Below are 26,597 nucleotides of genomic sequence, written 5' to 3' on the forward strand. Positions count from 1 at the left end.
GCCCCCGCACCGCCCGCGCCGCCTGTCGATCACCTGGCCCCGCCCCGCGCCGGCGCGCCCCCGGGCAAGCCCCGGCCAGGCGGGAAGCGAACGCGCGCTCCCTCCTGTTACCCTCCTCTCGCGGGAAGGGCGGGGGAGGCTGGAGGCGCGTGCTCGTGAGCTGCGTGCTCGCGTACGTCGCCGGGTTCGGCTGCGTCCGTCCCGCCGCCCGCCCGTTGCCGCCGCCGCCGCCGCCGTCGCCGCGCTTTCGCTTCGCCGGCCGCCGCCTAGGGGGGCTGGGGCCGGGCCAAGCCGCCGCCGCCGAAGCTGTTGCCGGGATGCCACGGGTGTACATCGGCCGCCTGAGCTACCAGGCCCGGGAGCGCGATGTGGAGCGCTTCTTTAAGGGCTACGGGAAGATCCTGGAGGTGGATCTGAAGAACGGGTGAGGAGGACGGAAGAGGGGCCTGCCGGGTGGGGACGGGGCCCCGGCGGTGGCGGGGAGGCCGCGGGGACGGGAGTGGGATGCCTACCCCGCGCGGAGCTGCCGGCCTGCTCCGGCTCCGCCATAGTCGCGGCGCCTCGGGGGCGCGGGTAGGCCCCGGTTCCCACTGCGCCTGCGCGGGTGGGGGTGGTGGAGGGATAATGGGAGCGATGGTGAGGCTCTGAGTGGGACGGGGAGAAGGAAAACCTGAGTGGGGTTGGGGCTTCGGGAGGGAGGGCACAGTTCCAGGGCTCCGGGGAGGCCTGGGTTTTTCCTTCCCAGGCGCTGGAGCCGGAGCCTGGTTCATCTTCAGTAGAGACAGACCTTTCCCGCTCTGAGGGCTGCTGGAAACAAACAGATTTCCTCCTCCCTTCTCACCTCTTCCCCAGTCTAATGGATCAGATGGTCACAACGCATCTCTCCCGGGGACGGGAGCTCTGAAGGGACGCCCTTTTTAGACTTGCCATGTGCTACACTTTTTTGGGCGGGAGACTCTAGTTTGAGTAGTCTAGGGACGGTTTCGAAAGTATCGGCTTGCGGTGCTGAAAGCCTTCACCGTTCCCTCTACAAGGGTAAATTAAAGTCTTAGCCTGCTATCTTCAAGACTGCGTACAGAGTTTCCATGCTGGGGTTTCCGTTCTCCAACTTGCCAAAAAATTGTTTTGTCGTTGTAGAATTTGTTAGAGAATAGTGGCCACCGTGACTAGTCAACTAGTTGATGTAGACGGAGACCTACAGTTAGGAAATTGCTAACTTACTACCCACCCGGGTATGGTCTGTTACTTGTATTCCTAATCTACTTTGGTAGAGCAGGGCCCGCAGGGGCTACAAGTTTCAGGGAAAGCATGAGGAGTCAACCCTGGAGAAGATATTCAACGAGGAAAACTGAGAACCGGGAAATGTTAGGTAGGACTTCAAAGCCATGGATATAAAAAAATAAAAGGAGTGGGGGAAGCATTTTAGGGTACTAAACCTTGGCTGTTAGAAGAACTCTTGGCTTTTTTTTTTTTTTTAAGATCTACTTTGCAACAGGTCTGATATGGCTAGAGTTTACCCCCCAATGTAATACTAGCAACTAACACTTGAGAAGTTATGAAAGATAAGTAAGTTAAACATTTGAGAAAAATTGGAAGCTACAATGTACTCAAACTGTTGGCTGGGTTTAAAATTTTAACAAGTCATTTCAAGTTTATTGTTAGGAAGGATCACCTTCTTACTAAGGAAAATGTCCATCAAGTGTTTATTACGAATACTGATTTCTTTTAGAGTAGGTTTAGGAAGTTACTCATTTTGTACGATAGAGCTTTCAGTTCTTAAACATACTAGATAAAGTGGGCGGGGGGTTGTTCTTGTGATACATATCATATGTCTGAACAATCAAGTTCAAACTCCCAGTTTTCTTCAGAGCCCAATTAAGTTGACAGAGTAAATTTTGTGGGGAAAGCATGGGTTTTGAAAGCAGACAGGCCTGGGTCAAATCGTAGCTTCACCCCTTACTACCTATGGGCAAGTTACTTCTCTGATTCTGAGTTTCCTCATCCACCAGGAAAAGGAAGATTAGAGATAATAGTTGTAAAGCATTTGGCTCATAGCTGTACATGGTAGCTATAATCAAAGGGATTTGACCTTGATCATAAGGAGACATCTTAGCTTAAGTGTTTAGTAACACGAAGCGTATTTGGTGAGGTCTGTTCTCTAAGGTTACTCAAGTGATAGTGAGCAGGAAATGCTGTTGTTGTTAATAGGAAAGCTAATTAATGGAACAAATATGTTGATAACCGACAAGATGCCTCTACTGTGCTAAATGAAGGGAGGAGGCAGAAAACCAGTTCTGCCCTTGAGTGGATTAAGTGCTTGTGGTTATACACTTTGAGTTAAGCAATGCTTGCTCTCAATTTAAACTCAGGAAGTGAAACTTGGAATGGTTTGTCTGAAAGAGGCTTTGAAGTGTGGATTGACTGGGGCTTGAAGTGTCTGGGCATAGTGTATGTCATAACTGGTGATGGTAGAATAAGGAAGAATTTTGAGATACAATAAACAGTCTAGCTTGGATTGGGTCTCATGAATGATCTAGAAGTTTAACAACATAAATCAGAAACAACAACTGTAAGATTTTACACTAAACATTCAAAATCATGGAGAGGAGTTCAAATGCTCCGGAGGGAATAATTGAGCAACCTGAGAAATGGTGATCTAAGAGGAAGAATCGATCGATCCTTCCAGGACCCTAAATACACGGGTCTCTTGGGGAACTATTCATTTCTACAGTTGTGCTGCTAAACCATGATATGCATGAAATCTGTGATTGCAAGTCAAGGGAATGAAGAATGGGAAGTCATTTTAGGGATTTGAAGGCAGGTGTGACAGTCACCAAACAGGTGCACCTCCTGGTAGCATTCAGGAATCATTGCAGAGGAAAATGACTTCTGAACAAAGGGCCAATGGTATATAGATGTATTTCAAGCAATTGACTGGATTAGATGGCGGTAGCACAGAGGAGTTTGAAAGGATGGCATAGTTCAGCAACATGTGTCAGCTTATAGTCCTGGAAACGTACGAAGGATAGTAGAGCCCCTTGAGAAGCCTTTTCAACGTATCTGGATTGTGATTATTAGTAACTGAAACTCAAAAGATTTTGGATGGTTAGGGCTTTGAAGAATTGCTGAAGAGTTCAAATTTGTAGAAGTGAGATTTATCAGTAGACAGTAGCTATGTTGAGCTGAAGGGTTGTAGGTAAAGTTCTGAATTAATGAAGTAGGCATAAAGCAGTGGTATAATAGAAAGTTGACCAAATCAGGCAGCAGATGAGCTCTCCAAAGGAGACCTAATCCCCTCTTGGGATTAGGAGAAGGGAGATGTATGCAGTAACGTATTGCCTGCTTTTATTGTACCAGGTAATCCTCATCTAGATTGCCTTAGTTTTAGAGAACTCCTGGAAAGATGGTTTAGTTTGGGACCACGAGCATGACGTAAATCTCCCACGACAACATAGGCCACTCCAGATCCCCTCTGGTCTCCTCCATTTGTATGTGCCACACTAACGCCAGCAAGAGCCACGGTGGGCCAGGGGTCAAGGAAGCAACAATATTAGCAGCTGTTTATAGCCTTCCAACTCTGTGGTAACTTTTGCTGTCTTTGATTATTTGTGAATTCTGTGAGCTTTCTTTTTTATTAGTAAATCACTTTTTTCATGTAAAATGTAGAGTTTTTTCTTTAAGTACAGTACTTTCTTTTGCCACAAAATATTGTGGTTTTGGTCTCAGGTCTTTATATTTTAATTTTCCCATATTTTAGTTAATGAATGAAACATATCACATCCTAAGATTATTTTTACCTAGTAGCTGGACAGGTAAACCCCCAAACCATTGAGGGTTTGGGGGGGGTTTTGGATTTGGTTTTTTGTTTTAGTTGGTTAAATGTGTTAATTAAAGCTCTCCAGGGAAACTTGACTATAAATTTCAGAACCTTTGTTTCATATTACAGACAGTGAAATTGTGAACAGCCAGAATTTTCAGGGATGTCCTGGTCTGTGTAGTTGGATTTTCATGATATCTAAGTATTACCAAGAAGTTTCTTGTTTTCACCCTCTGTTTTAAATTTCTTCAAGTAGGAGATACCCCGTAGTTAATTTTTTAAATATGTTACGGCTTTCAGTGAGTCAGGTTGTTGTTCTGTTTGTCCCTGAGCACTGTAGGCACTGTTAGGCCTGAGATACTGGGATGAATCTCTGCCAACCCCAGAACCTACAAAGGGATTTTCTCTTTTGACTGAATCCTTGATGAGAGCTTGTTTTTCTTCTTGTCTTTTAAAGAGGCAATAAGGAAAATATAATTGATGTTCCAGGTTATTGGTTTCTGGTTAATTGAACTGGTAGTTTAGTATTAAAAGCCCATTCTTGGGAATTCCCTGGCAGTCCAGTGGTTAGGACTCTGTGCTTTCACTGCTGAGGACCCGGGTTCAATCCCGGGTCAGGGAACTAAAATCCTGCAAGCTGCATGATGTGGCCAAAAAGAAAAAAGAAAAAAGCCCATACTTAATCTGTATAACATTTCAAAATAGTATGTATTTATTTCTGATTATAAAAATTTTACATATTTATTGTACATATTTTTTAAATATAGAGGACAAAAAATTAAAGATGACAGTATCTGCACTTTGAGACTTTGTCTTTTTTCCACACACAGGTGCATGCACTTCTTAAGCCTCCCCGCCTCCCTTTTTCACATTGGATTCATACTCTACGTTCTGTTTTGTAACCAGCTTCTACCTAACAGCCTGATCCTTTTGTCCTTCTACCTAACAGCCTGATCTCCCACAACCTAATTCTTAAGGGCTACATAGTATTCCTACATATAAATACTATTTAATGTACATAAGCAAAACCATGTTGCAAGACATTGCGGTTGTCTTTGGTTTTCCACTATTTTACACATATATAACGCTGTGGCAAATATCCTTTATGTAAGTCTTAGGGCAGATTCCTGAAAATGGACTTTGGAGTCAGAGTGTATATAGTTGTCCCTCAGTATATTCACAGGATTGGTTCCAGGACCCACTGCAGATACCCAAGTCTACGGATGCCCAAGGCCCATAGTCGTCCCTCCACACCTACGGGTTCAACCAACCCAGGATATGGAGAGCTGAGTGTACACATTTTTAGCTTTTGCTGCCTTTTGGTTTCCATGGTATTTGTTTCTATTTTCACCTGCTGTATTTAAGAGTTCCTATTTTTCTGAATTCTCAACTACTCTTGATCATAATTTTTTAATATTATGACTTTTTAATTAGAATGTCTAAAAATATATATTAGGAAGTTGTCTTGCAGCTTTTAAGCCTTATCTGTGTAGCCTACCAAGCATAACAGGTTCAAGAACTTTTTTTAGAAAATAACTTTTTGACTGATTAGAAAATAAATACAGGTGCATTGTAGATAATTTAGACAATACCAACAGCAGAAAGTAGAAAAGAGGTATCATTAAGAATCCTTTTAACATAGACAAGGTCTTATGTGCAATTTTGTGTCCCACTTTTTCTGCTTAATTTTTCTCATATTTTTTCTGTTACATTAAAATCTTCCTCATAAACATCATTTAGGGCTGCATAAAATCCATTGTATGGCTATATCATGATTTACCCAACCATTCCTCCTAGGCTGTCTTTCAGTTCTTGCTGTTCTGTATAATCTTGTGATGGATATCACGTGCAAAAAACTTTGTTTGCATTTTAATCATTCCTTAGGACGGATTCTATGAAGTAAAATTCATGTGTCACAGTAGGAGTGAACACTTTGAAAGCTCTTGATGCGTGTAGCCAAATAACTGTCCTGCAAAGCTGTGCCAGTTACACTTATACCAGCAGTGCACGAGCACGCCCATCATGGCAGCCTCATCAGCACTGAGCCGGCCGTGCTGTTTAGAGTCTTTGCTAATTTAACAGGTGAAATGGTTTCAGGTGTTTTAACCAAGAACTTTTTCTTAAACAAATAAGAAATCATGAGAAACAGGGCTATGGATTAAGTAGCATTCTGTCATTGTTTTCATAGTATCGAATGTAACTTACAAATGTGACCAAGTTGTTTTTGTACTGAAGTCTCTTGCTGAGGTCAACATACCTCCCCCCAAAATATATTAGGTATGTTACTTTTTTTCTTAAGCCATAGGTAATTTTTGAATTTCTTTCATTTTGAAAAGTCATTGCCAAGAAACCATACCATGCTGCAGTTTGACCAAATGTTACCACCTTAAACTGCCCTGGCTTGAGACTTCCACTCCTTGTTCCTGGTTTCCCAGTCAGTTTATGATAAGAATAAACATCGTCTGTAATTACTTGGCCAAGTCATTTTATATCCCTATTCCTCAGTTTAATAGCTTGCTCCTCCTTTCCTTGTTGATGTATCATGAATAAAAGGGCCACGTGAAGTATTTTTCCCTTCTTAAAAGGTAGGCACAGGATGTAGACTAGATAAAATGTGGTTTGGGTTCCCGGTATTTTTGGATACTTACAAGTAACCTAAACAGCAAATTGTATTCTTTTTTTTTTTTTTTTTTTTTTTTTTTTGCGGTACGCGGGCCTCTCACTGCTGTGGCCTCTCCCGTTGCGGAGCACAGGCTCCGACGCGCAGGCTCAGCGGCCATGGCCCACGGGCCCAGCTGCTCTGCGGCAAGCGGAATCCTCCCGGACCAGGCCATGAACCCGTCTCCCCTGCATCGGCAGGCAGACGCTCAACCACTGCGCCACCAGGGAAGCCCACAAATTGTATTTTGAGATCCTCGGAAGAAAGGTGCTCCAGGCATCTGAGAGAATACTATTGGGGGTGGTATTTATAAGTTTGTAAGCTAACACTGAAATTTTAAAATAAGTGTTGTCTCCAGTTTGTACTGATGGGGAAACTGAGGCACGGGGGATTAAATGACAGGGCCAAGGTTACAAAATGAGTTATTGACAACTCCGGAAACTGAAGATCTTTCTTATTCACATACCAGATAGAGCATGAGTGGTATCAGCCAAAGTTGCTCTCATGCTGTTTCCTTCCAGATGATTCATTCCTATCCTTTGGGGCTTGCCTCCAAGGGTGAGAAGGTAGTTCTGGTTCCACAGCCTGAAGTCCTTAGTCTCTCTGCAGAGGCTTCCAAAAAGCTGCCAAGTTACTGCCAAAAGTGAGACAGGTGCTATTTTTTTTATGACGTTGGCCCCGGACAGAGACTGCTACTGATTCTCCTCAGGCTACTCTTTGCAGAGCTGAAGGGTGGTATCAGCTTTGTGATGGCTGACCCGGGTAGGATCTGTGCAAGTAAATGCAGTGAATAGTCTCTGTCCTGTTGTCATAGCTAGGGCTGGTCTTGGAGTATCCTGAAGGTGAGGGATGGATTGTGCCCTGGATTTGCACGCCTGTATTTTGAGGAAATGCCCTACATGACCTTTCCTGTGTGTTGAGATGAAAGTCTAGAGGTCCTGGAACTGCACATGATGCCTGAAGAGCCACTTAAAGGGCCCTCCGCCAGGGCCCCCAGCCATGTCTTGTTCCTGGTTGCCAGATGGGGGCCTCCATGAACAGAGACCTCCAAGGCCTAGAGAGGGGGAAACTGGAGGAGGGAGGTTTGAATTCAGCCATCAGGAGTGAAAGAGGTGAGCAGGAGGCTTGGGTGAGGGGGTCAGGAACCACAGACCAGATGAACTGACTTTGAGAAAAGTTGTTTCATGTGGATGAAATGAAGCTATTGATCCATTAATGTTTAAGGAATTTGAAACATCCACTAAAATATTAAGTGAATTAAATGACTGATTTTCAAGGGAAGGGCATCCCCAAGAAATAGCATGGGGAGTGGCATCTTTAACCAAAAAGAAAAAGAAACAGGGACTGTGGGGTGGTTATGAGGGACATGGAAACAGCCAAGATGGTCCCAAGAGGCATAATTTCTAAGAGGCTTTAACACCTGTCACCCTGCCTATAGTGTGGTTTTAGAGGTAAGTACAAACTGGCTTTGTTTGTAGCTTTGGTGTGGAATCAGGTAGTGTTGTCTGCTGAGTGTACACCTTTACTTCATTAACTACAAGTAACAGTGATTCTATCTTACGTTCTAGGAGTTTTATTCTAAATTAGCAATATGACTTTCATCTCGAGTTTTTTTTTAATTGTTTTTAATTTGTGATTGAGTCTTCATGAGCTTTAGTGTGTCATCAGGGAACAGTTGATCTCTTTTTCTTGTGAGACCTTTTAATTTCACTTACCCTTAGTGTGGATAAGTGTTAGAAAATTGAAATGTACACAGGTATGATTATGTTTGCTCCCCTTTAAGGAAAGCAGCCCTGTTGACTTTAAAAGGTCACAGTGAAACACTTCATTATGACAGCGGGGTTATGGTTGTGATAGTTTGATCCACAAACTGTTTGCAAGTATGTTGCTTCCTGCGGGTAGTCCCATTTTATAGGGTAGAAATATGGTAGCAGCCTAGTAAAAGTGAATTTGCTTAGTTCATTTTTGAAAGGCTTTTGGAGAGTTGAAACAAAATGGCAAATAGGCCCATAGACCACTTACAAAGTAAGATTAGATTTGAAATTGGTTACAGATTCCCCTCTTCCTCCTGCTTTCTGAAGGAATTTTGTATTATCACTTAGTTTTTAGAATAATGATTGTTTCTGTTCTCTTTTCCTCACTCCAGTATGTGAATATTCCTTCAGAGATGGGCTGGTATTTTCTTAATGATTTGTTATCTTTCTCTATTTTCCTAGACTGGTGTTAAGATTTTGATAACTGACATACAGGTTTGGTTCCACTATTAGCTTAGAGGATGTTCACAACTTATTAGTATTAGTACACATCAGATGCAGAAATGGTATTTCTTGCCATTTAATATTTCTCATAAGATGCTAATATTCATGTGGGCATTTCTCTTCCACAGCATATAATTTGATGTAACTGATTTTCTGTGCTAGAGCTTGTGTTTCTCAAACTGTTTGCTCTGTGGACCACTTCTTTCCACTGGTGTGGAGATAGTAGAACATGGTGATGGAGTGTTGATTTTAGGTTAGGACCTAGGGTTGAAGAATCCCAGGTGTTGGGTAGCCTTTACTTAACTGCTGTAAGCGTTCATTTCTTCATCTATGAAATTACCAGTAAATCTCAGAGTTGTGAACATTATTATAAAGGATTTTGAAAAGGGAAAGAGTCCTGGTGGGCTAGAGTAGTCCTGTTAATAGTGGTTTGGAGTTAAATCAGATCATAGATGGCTGTCATCTGCAAAGTACTTTTCTGGTTGCTGCCATAATCTTTGTATAATTGGAAGTCTGTGAACTTTATAGCATTCTTTGATTTCTCATCCATTTTTTTCCCACACCATTCATGCTTATATTTTTTGGTCCCAGTCACCATTCCTTACAAAACTAATTAAATGCATTCTTAAATACATAATACTGTCAATATCCATTCACATCTACCACCTCTAGGCCCAACCTTCCATCATCTCTATGCTGGTCTAATTTTTGCTGAGCCTTAAAACCAAAGACAGATTCCAGGGGTTAATATGGGGCCTCCAGAATGGGGATTGCACAGAATAATCTTATTTTTCCTCTATTCTTCTAGTCTGTTATGTTCTGAACCCACACATGTTTTCGGAAGGACCAGATGGCTGACACTGGCTAATGGGAACCAAAAGACGAGTGAAAGTAACCTGGTTGTCACATACTCCAAGCTTAGGGGTGCTTCACCTGCCCCAAGATCAATTTCTTTTTTTCCTCTGGAGAATTGACCCAGCTGTATCAAAAAAACATTAATACAGCCTGGCTTATCTAAGGTTAGATTATCAAGTCAAGCAGCAGCATTTGTTGAATTTGAAAGGATTGTGCTCAGGACTGTGGGAGAAAAGAAACAGCTGCCTTTACAAAGGCACTGTGACCTTGTGGTTAAGAGCTTGGGTTTTGGAGTCAGATGGACCTGGGTTCTAATCCAGCTATTATACCGCTTAGGAGCTCCTTGACTACAAGCCAGTTGCTTAGCCTCTCCCAGTCTCATTTTTCTCATTGTAAAATGGGAGTAATAGTAGTAGTAGTAGTAGTGCATTCTTCGCATATGATATGAGGAATTAATGAAATGTTATAGATGAATTATTTACTGTGTGCCAGGCACTGTTCTAAATATTAGCCTTTGTTAATATTAAAGAGCTCATAATCAAATGAGAGGATAAGCACAAAGGAAAAAGAACAAGGCTTGAAAGGTCACCAAAACATTATAATGTAAAACATAAAATTGAATAGAAGTGCTAATGCTAAAGACAGTGCTAAAATGCTTAGAGTCCGGCAAGTTTCTGAGACTTCATGAAAGAGAATTCTCAAGTCTATGGAAGATGATTGCTGTGATTCACCTTGCATAATCAAGGCATTCCAGGTTTAGAGAATGGCATCAACAAAGATCTTTAGGCGTCAGTATAGACCTCTGAGCAAAAGAATGATAAAGCAGCTGACTTTCCCCACTACATTTAAAGAGACGAGTTGACTAAGTAAAAATAGCCATGTTCTTGAACGAAGGAAGGTGATCAAACAGGAAGAGAACGCCCTGGGGGCCCAGCAGAAAGAGCACACTGTAAAACTAGGCAATGCACTAAGTGGGCAACCAGAGAAGAACAGCCAAAGGCAATGACAGTGTTGTTAGGAGTGAATCAGGTGGTCAGGGGACCGAGAAGAGAGGAATCATGAGGTAGGTTTTCTTCTTTGAAGGTGGGGAAAGATCAAGTGCAGACTGAGCTGTGGCCAACGTTTGCAGACCAGGAATCCACACTAGCTCTAAGCAGAGAGCTCTTGGTGTGCGGGAACTGCCAGTTTGCCGACGTGAAAAGAGCCCCAGACTGGGTACTGGTGAGCCCTGAAGTCGCACCCCAGCTCTGCCACTCAGTGAGCACGGGTAAGTCATCCACCTTCCACGGGTGGCCGTGATGGCCCTCCCTCCTCTGAGGCTAAAGAGAGGGAGGCCGGAATGCCCAGAGCAGCCTCCTTCCTGTCTCAGGATAAAAAGGATCTCAGGAACCCACTTCCTGTGGTAGGAGCTCCTAGTGGTGGGTTATAAACAACCCTCGCTTACTGGGATAGTCAAATTGCAACCATAATCAGTGACTCAGAGCAGTGAATGTGACATTGGTTAATTCTACTTTGAGGGCCTGACCACTGCTTCCCTGGAATTTTGCAGACCTTTGGAATTGGGGGCACTTACCTGCTTGTCACTCACAAGCTTTCTCTGAGTTGGCCTCACCTGAGCACTAGAGAGTTGGTTGCAGAAGTGTCTTTCTGCAGTTTTCCAAGCACTTTATGCAGAGAGCGAGAACTTCCATTTTTTATTACTATCCTATTAGTGTGCCCTCTTTTCACCTCATAACACAAGCTGGCTGAAGCATAGGATCAACACTGAGTGCTTTGAAAGAGAGCTGTTTGATTCCTGTTCACTGAATGCCGTTTCTTTCAGGGTAGATTTAAGGGCTCTGCCCTTAAAGTACATTGCTGTTGACCCTAGTTTCAGGGTTCAAGCCACCCCATGGGTTAACTTCAACAGATGAAAATTTTTCCTTGGCTACAGCAACATCCCTAATCCTGACCAGCCATGGAGAGGTTCGGTTCTTGCAAGGAAAATGAGTGAATGTGGGAATGGCTCACCACATTGGGAAAACAAAACTCACATCCTGCTGATGGTTGGCTGAGGACTGTCATGTCCACATACAAAGAAAAGCATGTGGCACAGTTTTAGGACAAAGGTGAGCAGAGATCCACCGTGGAAAGGGGCAAATTTTTCTTATAGAGAGAACATCCAAGGCGTGCCCCGGCGGTAAGCAGCTCTGGCGGGTGACAGCAGGCACACGCATGGAGGCTTGCTTTCCCTCGCTCCTCGTCCCCACTCCCCGTCAGTCAGCTGGTGGCGCGCACCCCCTTAGTCATGCCCTGCTCAGTGAGGATGTTTGGAAGACGGAGGTGGCCCTAAGCCATTTCTGGAGGGGTGAGATGGACTCCCCAGCCTCTTCAGTAGGACATACAGCGTGGTATCTGGGACCATTGGTGTAGGTTATTAGATCAGGGGAAGACTATTCAGCAACAACACAACCTCAGGTGGTAATTTTTCTTGGGTGAAAAAGTGTGATTAACATTTTGAAAATTGAAGTCTTGGAGTACTTTAGTTTTAAAAACATGTCATTCCAGTTCTAGCATTTCAGAGTTCTGACTGATAGTCTGAGCAGTACATCAGCTGTTGAATGAGGAAGACCAGCACATTGGCAGTGGTATAAGAATGGACTAAAGTTTAGAGCAGCCCACGTAATTCAACGTGGCTTTTGTTTGTGGTACCCAGAATACCTATCTATAGTTGGTAAGAATCATGGTGCCCACTTTTCTTAGAAAATGGCAGTGATTCCTCGGCCATCATTTTTTGACTAAATTTGTTGGGATTAAATGTGATCTAGAGGAAAAGAGTGGGAAAAGGCAATAGCAGAGAAACATTGAAGAAAGGAGTTTTTCTTTTAATTTAAAAAATTTACATTTAATAGTTAGGCCATGCTTTTTGTTCTTTCACATAGGTGTAGAGAGAAAGGTCGAAAGATAAAACATCTGGGAGTCAAGCCAGAGGAGGCATATTGGTGGGGTTTTGGTTTGGTTTGGTTTTTATCAGTCCCTACCTTAGAGGGATTTATTAATTTGTCGTAGATTCGTTCTCCTGAATTCCTTCATCTTCTTCATTCTCATACTAGAATTACTGAAAGATGGTGGTTTTTAATAGAGAAGAGGAGGGGTGTCTGCAGCTAGAATTGAGAAATTTATCTGCTGGGTTATGTTTGTAAGGCTTATCTACAGGTCACACCAGAGATATGTCTACATAAATACACACATGCCGACACATAGTGTGTGCACACATGAATGCGTATATTTTATATCCCTCCTTTGACAAATGATTCAAAAGGAGAGTACTTTTTGGGAGAGGAGATTACTTTCACGTTTTTTGCTACAAAGCACAAAGGGATGTTAAGATCGATTTAGAAAGATTCTCCCATGTTACCAGGAAGAGCTTTGCTTTCTTAAAGGCACTAGAATTTAATTCAGAGACAGTTAAACTATTTAAATAAAACTAAAATTTTATCCCATTGTTAAGCCAGAGGAGGACTAATTTTCATTTTAACTGTCATACTTTTGCTGTTAGGAGAAACCTCAGAGATATGTAGGATAGCTCCCTCATTTCACGGATAAACTAGGATCCAGAGAAATAAAATGATTTAAATGTGCTTTTCAGAGTTGGTTTATTGCAGAACCAGGACTAGAACCCAGGCCAGTTCCTGCTGCTCCAGTCTTAGGTAGAGTTCTGGAGTCATGCCACAGGCTTTGAATGTCAGCTTTGCTGTTTTATTATGCACATTGTTTAATGCGATGTGCCTCAGTTTCCTCATCTGTAAAACAGATAACAGTACCTGGCTCTTGGGTATTGTGGTCATTAAATAAGATAACATTGTTTAGTGCATAGAGATTACTTAATAAATATTAAGTACCATTTTATTGTTGCTAGGTAGTCTTCCTGCCTTATTTGGGGAACCCGTTCACTCCACTTACTTACCAATTACTCCAGTTACTTACCGAGTGAAGTAATTCTTGCAGTAAAACTGATCTAAATAAACAGTGATGTGGTAGAAGCAACCACACACTGATCTGGTCTTTACTTTGCTCTCAGAACAGGAATCCTGTCAGGTATGGTTTATGGTGCAGGAGTATATTTGGTTTAGTCTTCCAGGCCCACCCAGCATGTCAGTGACAGAGAGAAGTGACAGGTTCCTGATTTAATCCTTGGACTGGACTTTGACATTAAAATGTTCCAAATAGATTTTGTGGCTTTTCACAGAGTAGTAGCCAAGATTTTTCTGTGAAATAAATTTGATCTTAAGTCAGCTGTTTTAATAAGTTACTAGGATATCCCCAACATGTGGCTAAGTAACTTGCTTGTTGAAGAAAATGGGGTGTTCTGTGACTTCTTTATTTAATCCTCAGGAGTCAGCGTTGTCCTTATGACATCACATCAGATGAGTTAGGGGCACTTAATGGTGCCGAGCCAGTGTGAGCTCTTAGAGGGGCGTAGAGGCCATTTTATCATGCCCTTGTTGGATGTTTTCTCTCATCCCTCTATACTTGGCATCTGGGCAAGTGGACAAAGCAGACCTGTAACCAGTCTTGACAACTAAATTAAGGAAGGTACTCTTGGGGGCAGGAGGTATTTTATGATCTATTTAGGAATAAACCAAAGGATAAGTAGTTAGATTTGATTTTTTTTATTAGCTCTTTTTTATTTATTTTGTCTCTAAAAATGATAGTATAGCTTTCCTGATGACTCACTCTATTTAGGAAAGAAAAAAGTAGCTGCAATATATTTTATCTATTAAAGATTTTTAATGATCATAAAGCACTTTTTAACATAGGAAGGTATTGATTTGGAGAGGCTTTACTTTGTCAAATATGACAGTCATGGTCAAAATCATTCTTATTACGCTGCTCGTCAATTCCAGCTTATGGAAGTGTGAAACCATGTTTTAAAGATTTCATAACCCATAAGTTGAGCCAGTTGTCTTCTGAATTGTGTTATTGCAGAACATTTCCCATTAAACACTGGGTGTTTCTGTGTTACTTTTCTTTAATGGAGTTGAGATTCAGTGCCTCTTAAAATTTGAATGCCACTCAGACATTTCAGCATAAAGAACCCTCCAAAGTTTTTAGCTGTACATTGTCACCTTGAGAGACTCTTGTTTGATAGAAACTCTTTAATCTTTAGTAAAGGAAGAATTCCTCAATTCTGAGTTCTCTCACTTAACATGTTGCTGAGTACAGCATTACATGCTAAAGAAACGGGAATAATTTTGGTCAGGCTGGATGAACTTCTGGCAAGTCTTGTAACCTGTTTTTAGCTCTAGTAGGTGTAAACCCGGAGGGAAACTGTAGTCAGTATCTGCCTATATACATAGCTCTGTTAGAGTTTAAAGATGTTGCTTCTAACTTGTGTGATTAAGATGGTTTTGGTTTTTAGGTATAGGCAGTGCTCACAAAGCTAGACTTTTCACAGCCACATCAGAGCAAACTAAAAGTTTCTTGATAACAGTTGATAGGGCATTTGTTTAACCTTGCTTATAAATATCTTACAGATTTTGCCTTTTCGTTTTATAAGTTGTACTCTTCAGCAGGCATTAATAGGATTGGGGTAGGGGGTTGTTTTCTTTTGGATATATGTTAAACCACCAAACCTGTTTGCTGGGAAATTCCTAGCACTACTGTGTAAAAGAAGTTTGCACAGGTGTTTATAGATTTTAGAGAATTCCAGCCTACCTAAAATCTCATGGAAATGAATTTGGAATATCATGAGGAAGAGAATAGCTCCAAATTTTTTTCACTGGTAGTTTCTAGGATAGTTAATTCACTTGTGACTTATTTGTTTAGGTAGAGAAATGGGAAATTTAAAAAAAAAAATTTTCTTTCACTGAAGAGAGTCAAGGTACTGTGATTTCTTTTTTTTTTTTTTTTTTTTAAAACCTGGTTTGTTATTCCAAACATGATTTAACAGTTAAGACACAGTGCCTAAATGTAGGTCTAATTGTTCTCTAAGATACCATTTTGGGGCTAAAGCTAAAAAAAAAAATGAGTTTTTATGTGACTTGAAAGAGCAAATACTCAATCTTGTAGAATTATGTATTTTAATACCTTATACCAAGCATCCCTGTGGAGGTCTTTGCAGTTGCCACCAGCTACTTGGGGAACAGAAGAAGTGGTCTCTGTATATTTAGCCAGCCTCCTATTAGAAAGACAGGAGTCAGCCTTCAGAAGTCTCCCTGCCCTCTTGCAGTGCCCGTGGGCACAAAGCTGAGTGGTTTCTGCTAAAAGGAAGAGAAAGCTGATCGTAGTTTGCAAAACCCACCTAACCTTTGCTAAGCATGAACCTCATTGCTTTCTCTTGAATGTTAGTGAAGCTGGGTGTCAGAATGGTGCCAACCAGGATTTTGTTTGCTTTCTTCTAGATATGGGTTTGTGGAGTTTGATGATCTGCGAGATGCAGATGATGCTGTTTATGAACTGAATGGCAAAGACCTTTGTGGTGAGCGAGTAATTGTTGAGCATGCCCGCGGCCCGCGACGAGATGGCAGTTACGGTTCTGGACGCAGTAAGCATTTAAAGGGCATTTGTATCAGTGACATGCCTCTGTTATTAAATGTTAATTTTTAAAGTAATTAATTCATTAATGTTACATTGAAATGTATTGATATTTAAGCCATTTGTTTTATAAATTTATGTATCTTTTTAAATGTAAAATTGCAAATAAACATCTTTAATAATGTTTAATTGTAATTAAATTAATGACATAAATTTCTTGTTTTAATACTTTATAATTATGTTTAATGATGTGTGTTTGTGTTGTTGTTTTTTTTCTCTGTAATGCAATTGTTTAACATAGATTTAACAAAGACCTCAATGTTTTAATTAAAAGAATCCTTTGAGGCTAAGATGACTGCCTGTTCCATTTGCTGACCTTGGGTTACCTTTCCATGCGTGGCTCTTTGAACCATTGTGGCCCTTGGCTGACCAAAAACAGGAAGCCATGTGACGACCGCAACCTTTCCCCATTAGACCTGGGTGGTGAGGATCCCAAGGGTTAGACACAGATGAGATTAAACTGAAATAGGTGCCTGAAAATCTTTTTTTCATATAAAATGTTCACAAAAATTTTAATCACTGTGAGTAACACCAGTAACTGATTTAGTAATTTGGTTAGTTATTTCTAAATTGTTAAATTGTTGATAGTTTTTAATTTATGCATGTTAATTTTAAATATAAATATTAATGAATATACATACTTACAACTTTGTAAATTAAATTAAATTTTCATGTTAGCTGATTGCTCTTTTTTAAATCTAGATTAGAATTAAGGGTGGGGATAGAGTTAAAATATATACTGTTTGGGGTGGGGGTAGATGGTATATTTAAGGGGAATATGTGCTGTATCATTTTTTCTTTTTCCTCCACTGAAGTAATCTCATCTATTTGAACCTTCCAAAGGTGGATATGGTTATAGAAGAAGTGGCCGAGATAAATATGGCCCTCCTACCCGCACAGAATACAGACTTATTGTGGAGAATTTGTCAAGTCGGTGCAGCTGGCAAGACCTAAAGGTTTGGGCCCTGTTAACCTTCTGGGTTACAGCTGGGCAGGAGTTAAAGTTGAGTTAAGGAAAGAGATTATTTTATGCAGGCGCAGGGCACACAGAGAAAACTTTCCCAAAGCATTTGGAGATTTTCCAATTAAAGTTTCCATAGGAACACAAAAGACACTGGAATCTCACTGCTACTGGATGTTATGGGGCCAGCATGCTAAGGACAACCTATGTTATGTGAAATTTTCCTCTGTAGAGAATGTTACAGAGAGATAAGAGTGTAGTTTCTCCCTAATAAAAGAAAAAATTGCAGCCAGCGGTTTCCTGCAGTATTAGTTGTAATATGCAAGTTTGTGTCAGCTTCCATTGTAGAGCCTCATTGGTGAAAATGACTGTCTGACCCACGTTCTTTTCTGAGATTTGTTTTTCATTGAATATTTGTCCTGAAAGAGTTTTCATGTCAAAAAGTACAGTCCAGTGGTGTACTGGCCATGCAGTGTACTGATCACAGCTCGTTTTTTGAAAATGGTGTTGGTTTTTAATCTCAAGAGGGAAAGAACCTTATTGAGCGTGCCTTAACCTGGATGGTCTTAGGAGGGCAAATGTAAAGGTTACTCAGAGTTTCCTACCTCGCTTCTCATTTTTAGTCCATCATTAAACAAGTCATCTCTAGCAAAATGAGTGAGTATGTTTAGGTTCAGCAAAAAGTAGTAACTTACCAAAGCACTTTTACATCTTTTTTTTTTCTTTTTTTAATGTGCTCTCAACAGTCTTTAGCGAACAAAGATAAGATCCAGAAAACGTTAATTCTCACAGTTGGTCTTAGCAGAAGAGCTGAGACTAAAACATATGCTGGTATTTTTTCTAGTACACTGTGTTGGTTGTCAGTATTACAGCAGGCCCTTACTGAGTGTCTGCCAACAAGACTGTCCTCTCTGCAGGAATGACTCCAGTATTCTGAGAGTTAAGGATTGAACATTATGGGTAGAAACTAGAAAGGCTTTCAAACTTGGGGTTAAAATGGAGCCTAGCCAACGTCCTCAGTTAGTTTTATACTTCTGTGTCTTTGGCAGTTTCCCTCTCAGGAGAGGGGAGTATTCGAGCCAATTTCCTAGGAAGTCAAGGGAGCCTTCAGAGCAGGACTTTGGAGCCCACCTGCCTGGATGGAATCCCAGCTCTGCCACTTATCAGTTACTTTACTTCAGCAACTTACTTTCCTCTTACACTTCATATTCCTCAACTATAAAATGGGAGAAATATTCATTTCTACTCAGAGTTATTGTGAGAAATGAATGCATTTTTATATAAAAAGCCTAGAATGGTTCCAGGCACAAATGCTAGCTATTAATCACGGAAATGCAAAAATAAAACTAATGTAAGGTGGTATGTTGTTAGTTTTTTTAAATGTGTAAATTCATAATACCCAGTGGTGGCATTGAGTTGAAATTTGTAGAGTAGTGGCATTGAGAATTGGTCGTTTTACCCACGGTGTGGGTGGTGCTAAGAACTTAGGTCCTGAAGTCTGGCTGCTTATGTTCAGACCCCAGCTCCTTCACTTACTACCTGAACGACCTTGAGCAGTTTGCTTAGTATCTCTTGTATTTCACTTTCCTGTAGAATAGGGATAATGATTGTATCTACCTCGTGTGGCTATAAATAGGACTAAATTAATTAAATCCTACCTATCATCCAATGAACATTCAATATGTTAGCAGCCATTATTATTAATTTGGAAGTATGGCAATATCTCTTCTTGCCCAGGACAGTCCCAGGTGTGGCATAACTTAATAGCATCTTCCTTTACTCTTAGATGTATCCCAGTTTGGATGATAAATTATATGGGCTCCCTGCCTTTTCCCCAGAGCCCCCATTCCTGCAAATAATTCAGCTGAAGTAAAGAAATTTTTGCATGAAGACGGTCATTGCTAGATTATGAATAATGGCCAAGAACTACATATAAAACCCAGAAGTCCCAGCAATTGGGAAGTCCTCAGAAAAAGTATTGGACACACTAATTATGAAGAATGTAATGTATGTTAAGACATGTAAACATTTTATGATGCAGTGAGTAGAGGAATAGTATCAAATGGCGTATAGTCGGTGTTTGTAACTTTGCAAAATAGGGAGAGGAAAGCAATAACAAAAATGAACTGCTATTGAATATTCATGTATTCATTTCACAAATGTTTATTATTGAGTATATATTACATATAAACAAACATGGGGAAATTGGCCACAAGACCCCAGATTTCATTTTCTTTTTAAACACTAATCACATCTTCTCTTATTTATATATCACTTCAGTATTTATCTGCCATGTTAGTTGTATTCTCTCATTGGGTTATATTAAGTCCTCAAAGAGAATGAGGATCTAAGAGGCTTACAATAGTGAAGGGACATGGGTGGTCATTCCACTTCGAAGCCAGAGCTGGAAAATATTCTTCTGTTGTCTTCTTGTCTTTCGTAATCCATTTTTGAATTTGTTTACCTTTTACCTTAGATATTTATCCACAGCTATACATGTTTTCAATAAGGATTTATGATGAAATGCAAAAGACCTGAGTTAAATGTAGTAACTTGAGCTTCTAAAGCTTCTGTAAACAACTTGCCACTATAAAATTTGGGAAATGATAGTTAACTAAAAAATTTTATATTCAAACAAAACTATTTAAAGAAACAGTTAAATTATTTATTTATCATCTCTACCACCCACCTAATGCCTAACACTTCAGAGAACCTCAGTAAATGGTCGGTGTGTAGTTGGAAATACTTAAGAGTCAACTTCGTTCTGAGGAAGGCTAGCATTTCTTCCTAAAGGAAAGGGAAAACTTTCATTATGATGATTGTGTTAGATATTTTCACAAAATGTGTCTTAACCTATTGGGGGATTTTGGTTTTCTTTAGGATTATATGCGTCAGGCGGGAGAAGTGACCTATGCAGATGCTCACAAGGGACGCAAGAATGAAGGGGTGATTGAATTTGTGTCTTACTCTGATATGAAAAGAGCTTTGGAAAAGTTAGATGGAACTGAAGTCAATGGCAGAAAAATCAGATTAGTTGAAGACAAGCCCGGTTCTAGACGACGCCGGTCCTACTCCAGGAGCCGGAGTCACTCAAGGTACTACTGATGTGTTGGCACTTGCTATAAATTCATTAATGAGCACATAGATAATCCATTTTCATTCTTCTGTTGAAGTCTCAGTACCATGGTTCCGTCTGGTCCAGTTACTCAGAACTTTGAACTGAACATTTATTTGTAAAACTCTTGAACTCTTTTGTCATGAGTACAAATAGAAGTAAAGTCCTTTCTCTGATGCAGGTATCAGTGACCTTCTCTCACATTTCTTCTTGGGTCCCCTAAATCATACCATTCCTGGGAGTGAACATGACCGCTCACCCCTTGTTACTCTCCCAGATACTCCAGCTGCTCAGGAGTGGAGACTTTGTCTTATTTGGTGGCCGTTCTGCAGATGGGCCTGGCATTTGTGAACAAGACACACATGGTCCGTGCCCTCATGAAACTCAATCTAGTGGAGAAGACGGGCATTGAGCAAATAATTACCATTGTGATAAGTACGTCAAAGGGAAAGTACGCGGCCCAACTCGTCCGGAGAGCTGGCAGAGGCTTCCCTAAGGACATGTCATAGAAGCTGAGACCTAAAGGATGAGTTGGACATGGTGGGCAGAGAGGGGGGATAGAGGCTTTTTAGCAGAGAGAGCAGCGTATTTTGAAGGCCCTGTTGTGGGGAAGGGGGAAGCAGGGGAGCGTGGCTTGAGATGAGGCAGAGAAGAGCAAGATCTTGCTGAGCCACAGGCCAGGTTAAGGGTTTAAGAGTAGCGGGAAGTCATTAGTCTAAGCTTTTCAGGTTTTGTTGTTTTGTTTTTTAACTCTTTATTATGGAAAACAAAAAGCATTAGAGAAAATATGAACCTTGAGTCCCCTTATACTTATCACCCATCCAGCTTCAGTATCTTTTATTTTGCCAGTCTATTTCATCACCCCCTCCTGCTTCATTGTTTGAAGGCAAATTTAGAAATCCTGTCATTCTGCCTATTAAGTGGGTATCTCTAACCTTTTATTTATTTATTTTATAAATTTATTTATTTATTTATCTTATAAATTGATTGATTGATTTTTGGCTGCATTGGGTCTTCGTTGCTGTGCCTGGGCTTTCTTTAGTTGTGTCATACAGGGGTTACTCTTCATTGCGGTGCACGGGCTTCTCATTTTGGTGCCTTCTCCTATTGCGGAGCACAGGCTCTAGGCGCGTGGGCTTCGGTAGTTGAAGCATGCGGGCTCAGTAGTTGTGGCTCATGGGCTCTAGAGCACAGGCTCAGTAGTTGTGGAACACTGGCTTAGTTGCTCCGCAGCATGTGGGATCTTCCCAGACCAGGGCTCGAACCCATGTTCCCTGCATTGGCAGGTGGATTCTTAACCACTGCGCCACCAGGGAAGCCCTAACCTTTTAAATAAAATCATGAGGCCATACCACAGCAACACATCTGTGTATTCAACTTTCCCCAATTACCTCAAATATGTATGTATTTTTGTAGTTGGTTTGTTCATATTAGAATCCCAACTAGGTGTACACATTGCAATGAGATGACATGTGTCTTAATTCTACTTTTACTCATGGCTGCATTCCTCCTTCACCCTCTTTTTATTTTCCATCCATTTAGTTGTGGAAGAAATGGTTTTCTGTTTTGAAGATTTTTCCATAGTTGAGACTTTGCAGATTGTGCTCTTCTGGTGATGTTTAACACATCCCTTTATCCTGTCCCTCATATTTCCTATAGAGTCATAGTTAGGTCTTGTGGGCATTTAGAGTAAGGCCAGTATTTTAGCAGGTGCTTTGTACTTCTTGTTGCAGCACTTGTGTGGTGTCTGATGTCCCACTTTGAATGATGATAACATGCACCCATGTGAGCCGTCCATTATACACTTCTGCACCAGCATTCCACCTAACAGTGGAATTATTAACATCTGCTCATAATCATTACCTCGAGCCATTCAGCTGTGGTTGTAACATTCTGACTTTCTAGTTTTCTGTTCTTTGTGCATTTAAAGGCTGTAGTTCTATGAAGGATGATTTCCCTCTTCCACCCTTTTGCTACCACCCTAAAATAAATTTTTTATAAGAAATGCAAAATAAAAGTTGATACCTTTATTTACCAATTTCCAGTATATTGAATGTGCCCAGCAACACCCAAAGGTGGTGGTAAGGTTGCTTGTTTAGTATTATTTTGAATGAATTCTTGGATCTTTGCATGTTTAATGTTTGATCCATTGCAGTCAGTTTGTTTTTGCTCAAATTGTTCTGTCTTTGGTCATTGGGAGCCCTTCAGGTTGGCTTCTCTGTCTTTTGGTTTTGTTTGATTTTTGTGTGACTGTGCTTTACTAAATATTTCCCCAAATTTTTTATTGCAGTATTTTCAAACATAAAATGTTGAAGGAATAGTTCATAAACACTCATATGCTCTCCTTATAGCTTCAACAGTTACTAAAATTCTGCCTTTCTCTCTGTATATTTTTAGACACGCCCTATACATAAATAAATGTAGCATTTGAAGGGAGGTTGTGGAGAGTGACACTTCACCCCAAATACTTCAGCGTGTATCTCCAAGAATGAGGATAAGCACAATTCTGTCTTCCAACCTAAGAACATTAACAGTGATCCCATAAAGTCATCTAGTGTCTAGGCCATATTCAGATTTCCCCAGTTGTTCATGGCTGTCCTTAGAGCTATGTTTTCTCCTGGCCAGGATCCATCCAGTCATGTATTGCAAGGGGTTATTGGGTCTCTTCAGTCTGAAGCAGTCCCCCGCCTCATCCCCCCACCCCACCCCATGATAATTACTTTTCTTAGCTTTTTTTTTTTTTAATACTGTCCCACATTCTGAATTTGTGTTTCCCCTTTGTATTGTTGTACTTTATCCCCTGAGCTTCTATAAACTGGAAGTTAGGTCTAGAGAGGTGTGACTGAGATACAGATTAAACATTCTGAGCAAGAGTTCTTTCATAGATGATAGTGCCCAGGAATCTTTGAAAGTCTCTTTCCATCATGATGAGAGGTTCCGTCTTTGCCTTTCCTGCCCTGCACCTGGAATTGGTCATTTTCCCCAAGGAGCCCTGGTTGCTTTTGGTAGGAAACGACGGAGTCCACAGTCTCTCGGCTTATTAGAGACTCTTTAATCTTGGAGGGTACAGTTGACCCTTGAACAAGCGGGGTTGGGGCACCAGCCCTTCACATCTGCAGTGCCCACACCTGTGGATTCAGCCAACCACAGATCGTGAGGTACTACTGTAGTGCGTATCTATTGAAAAAACCCCGTGTGTAAGTGGCCCCGGGCAGTTCAGACCCATGTTGTTCAAGAGTCTGCTGTATTTTTAAAACAGCTCTCTGGTCTCAGTTGAATAAATAAGTGAAGGGCAAAAGCGTATGCAGGAAGGCTGGTTAGGGGGCTGCTGCAGTACCAGGGAGAGTGGTGGTGGCTTGCTTGGGGGCAGCCGAGGTGGGTGAACTAGAGAAGGTTGAGAGGAGAATCAGCAGTGCAGGAGAGGGCGAGGCAGAGAGGGCGGTCGAGGGTGGCTGTGGTTCCTCGTGTGAGGAACTGGTGAATAATAGCGGCGTCGGTGGGAATAAGGAACCCAGCAAGAAGAGCAGGTCTGGGGGGCAGTGGGTTCAGGAACGGAGGCACTACGAGTTCAGGCAGGCCATCCAGGTGGAGTGTTGGCGGGTGACTGGATCTCTGGGCCCAGGGCACGGGAGAGAGTTCTCTTTCAACTTTGTGCCTGGACACAGCCAGGGCCGTGCATATTTTTTGATAGAAAGGATGTCTGAATTGACTCTTTTCAGCCAACGTTTTGTCAGCAAGTATTAAAAACAAAAAAACTTTCTCCCCTAGATCTCGCTCTCGAAGCAGACATTCTCGTAAGAGCAGAAGCCGAAGCGGCAGCAGCAAAAGCAGTCATTCTAAGAGTAGATCCCGATCCAGGTAGGTCTTCCTGGTATTCACGCAGGGCCCACATGCACCGTTTCCCACTTTGGTGTTAATGGTGTTCCCAGGATTCCCAGCTCCGGACTGGAGTCTCGGGGGTTCAGAAAGCCGTCCTTGGCCAGCACAAGCTGGGCTTTGTATTGTGGGGCACAGCTCCACACACAGCTTTAGTCTGTTCTTCTCATGAGCAGCCTGAAAGTACTAAGTCACATGCGGCTTCGCCATCCCCGTGTCTCCCCAGGTCAGGCTCCCGTTCCCGGAGCAAGAGCCGCAGCCGCAGCCAGAGCCGCAGCCGCAGCAAGAAGGACAAGAGCCGGAGCCCCAGCAAGGACCAGAGCCGCAGCCGCAGCCGCAGCGCCGACAAGCGCCACAGCAAGAGCAAGGACCAGGCCGAGGAGAAGGTCCAGAACAGCGACAGCACCGGCAAGTCCAAGAGCCGCAGCCCCAGCAGGCAGAAAAGCAAGAGCAAAAGTAGAAGCCGCAGTCAGGAGAGGGGCGCACAGGAGAAGCGGGGCAGCGTGAGCAGAAGCAGAAGCAAGGAGAAGAGCCGGAGCCAGGAGAAGAGCCTGCGCAAGAGCCGCAGCCGCAGCCGCAGCAAAGGAGGCAGTCGCAGCCGCAGCCGCAGCAAAAGCAAGGACAAGAGGAAGGGGAGGAAGAGAAGCAGGGAGGAGAGCCGCAGCCGCAGCCGTAGCCGCAGCCGCAGCAAGAGCGAGAGGAGCAGAAAACGAGGCAGCAAGCGAGACAGCAAGTCGGGCAGCAGCAAGAAGAAGAAGAAGGAAGATGCCGACCGCTCCCAGTCCAGATCGCGATCCCGCTCAGGCTCGAAGGAGCGGGAACACGCCAAGTCCGAGTCTGGCCAGAGGGAAGGCCGAGGGGAGAGTGAGGATGCTGGCGCCAATCAGGAGACCCGGTCCAGGTCGAGGTCCAATTCCAAATCAAAACCAAACCTCCCGTCAGAATCACGCTCCAGATCAAAGTCCGCGTCAAAAACCCGATCCCGGTCCAAGTCTAGATCCAGGTCTGCGTCCAGATCGCCCTCCCGGTCTAGATCTAGGTCCCACTCAAGGTCCTAACTGGCTACGACCACAGCTGGAACTACCCAAGAAGTCTTTTGTACATGTTTGGTAGCCGTAGCACAAGTGATTGAAGTAGAACATATGTCACTGCTGTACATTTTTAACTCCCCTAATGGTGTGTCTACAATTGTTAAGTCTAAGCGCTTCCTCTCCGTAAAGCCTCCTGGCGTCAGGCCTTCCTGCTCGACTGAAAGCAGTCTTCTCTTTGAAAACCCCCTTTACTCATGGCCCACAGTAGAATATCCAAAATGCCTTGGCTTTGAGGCCTGGCCTTTCCTACAGGGAGCTCAGTACCTGGATGGCTTTAAGGCTGGAATGATGACATAGGTAGGTATGGTGAGTTCAACCATTTTGCCCTTGAATTGATGCTCTTTGATGTATGCCATTTAGTGAAAGTGCTAAGTCTTAAGTTTCCTACCACTTTGGTTTCATATTTTTGGACTTAACAAAGTTGTGAATAGCACAGTCGAGGAAAATTGATACCTGCAGTAACCCATAGGAAATAAACTGTAGAGTTCCATATTCTGGTATTGTGATTATATTGTTTTATATTAAAAAAGAAAAGAAAAGAATTTTTTTTAATTTTATTTTTCCCCGTCTTGCAAAGTATAGTGACCCCTGTTTCCATTAAATTTGAATAAAGACTATTTTTGCTTGACAAAATTTCATGGTGCTTGAATTGACGTTGCATTTCCTGATCTATCTTGCTATCTTTTTCTTAGCATAAAAAGTTCATGGTATAATGGCTGTTTTGTTCCTTGAGCTCACCCATGGGTAGGTAGCCAAACACTTTTCCTGAAGGATTTTTCTCACCCAACAGAAAAAAATCAAGTTTCTTAGGAGTTTATAAATCCTTCCTATCAAGACTCCTATGGCCAAGCTGATAAGTGAATCAATTCGGCAACTCAGAGCATCACCAGATGAGCTCTTCCTGAACAGAGTTCGTTCTTCTGTGCTGATTGTTGAATGTCTTGCCATGATGAATCTGAAGTGTAGGATACCTCATCGCCTTAGCATTTGGATTAATCAAAACCAGGAAGAAAAACCATTCAGGATTACCCATGTCCCACTCACTCTCTGCGTTACTTGTCTGACCTATCTCTATAGGAGGTTCCAGAGATACATAGAGTGGTTCTGATCTGGTCTCCACCGTTGAGGCACTGTAGAGAGGCATCGATCAGACCAGGAGGGAAGCTGGAGGGCCTGTGTGACAGGCTGTGACAAGCTTGGGAGGAGAGAGAGCCCCTTTCCAGACTGCTGCCTGTGGACGTACTGGGGGCTGTTCCTAGATTGAAAATGCTGTCCTGTTGCCTTCTATGGACCATACCCTGTACAACATGCTGGGAAGACACAGTCAGTGCTTCTTGCCCTCCTGGAGTTTGTGATCTGGTTGCAAATGATAAACACCACTGGGGTAAA

The 26,597-nt window shown here is 42.3% G+C and overlaps 1 protein-coding gene across 1 annotated transcript; it reads left to right on the top strand.

Annotated features, from left to right (window-relative positions):
* The first annotated feature begins 202 nt into the window (after window positions 1–202).
* On the top strand, window positions 203–25,841 carry SRSF4 (serine and arginine rich splicing factor 4). Its single transcript, XM_081223948.1, has 6 exons — window positions 203–424; window positions 15,973–16,115; window positions 17,009–17,121; window positions 20,007–20,221; window positions 24,010–24,099; window positions 24,344–25,841. Exons 1-6 carry the CDS (start codon window positions 318–320, stop codon window positions 25,173–25,175), a joined length of 1,500 nt encoding a protein of 499 aa, XP_081080074.1. The 5' UTR covers window positions 203–317; the 3' UTR covers window positions 25,176–25,841.
* The last annotated feature ends 756 nt before the right edge of the window (window positions 25,842–26,597 follow it).

Source organism: Mesoplodon bidens (genome assembly GCF_964165515.1).
Source record: "Mesoplodon bidens genome assembly, chromosome: 2".
Lineage (NCBI taxonomy): Eukaryota > Metazoa > Chordata > Mammalia > Artiodactyla > Ziphiidae > Mesoplodon > Mesoplodon bidens.

Excerpts from the sequence above, each read along its gene's own strand:
- SRSF4 (XM_081223948.1), top strand. The coding sequence starts at position 318 with ATGCCACGGGTGTACATCGGCCGCCTGAGCTACCAGGCCCGGGAGCGC. Across the intron at positions 16,116-17,008 it reads CAGTTACGGTTCTGGACGCA|GTGGATATGGTTATAGAAGA; the intron begins GTAAGCATTTAA and ends AACCTTCCAAAG. Across the intron at positions 20,222-24,009 it reads AGGAGCCGGAGTCACTCAAG|ATCTCGCTCTCGAAGCAGAC; the intron begins GTACTACTGATG and ends TTTCTCCCCTAG.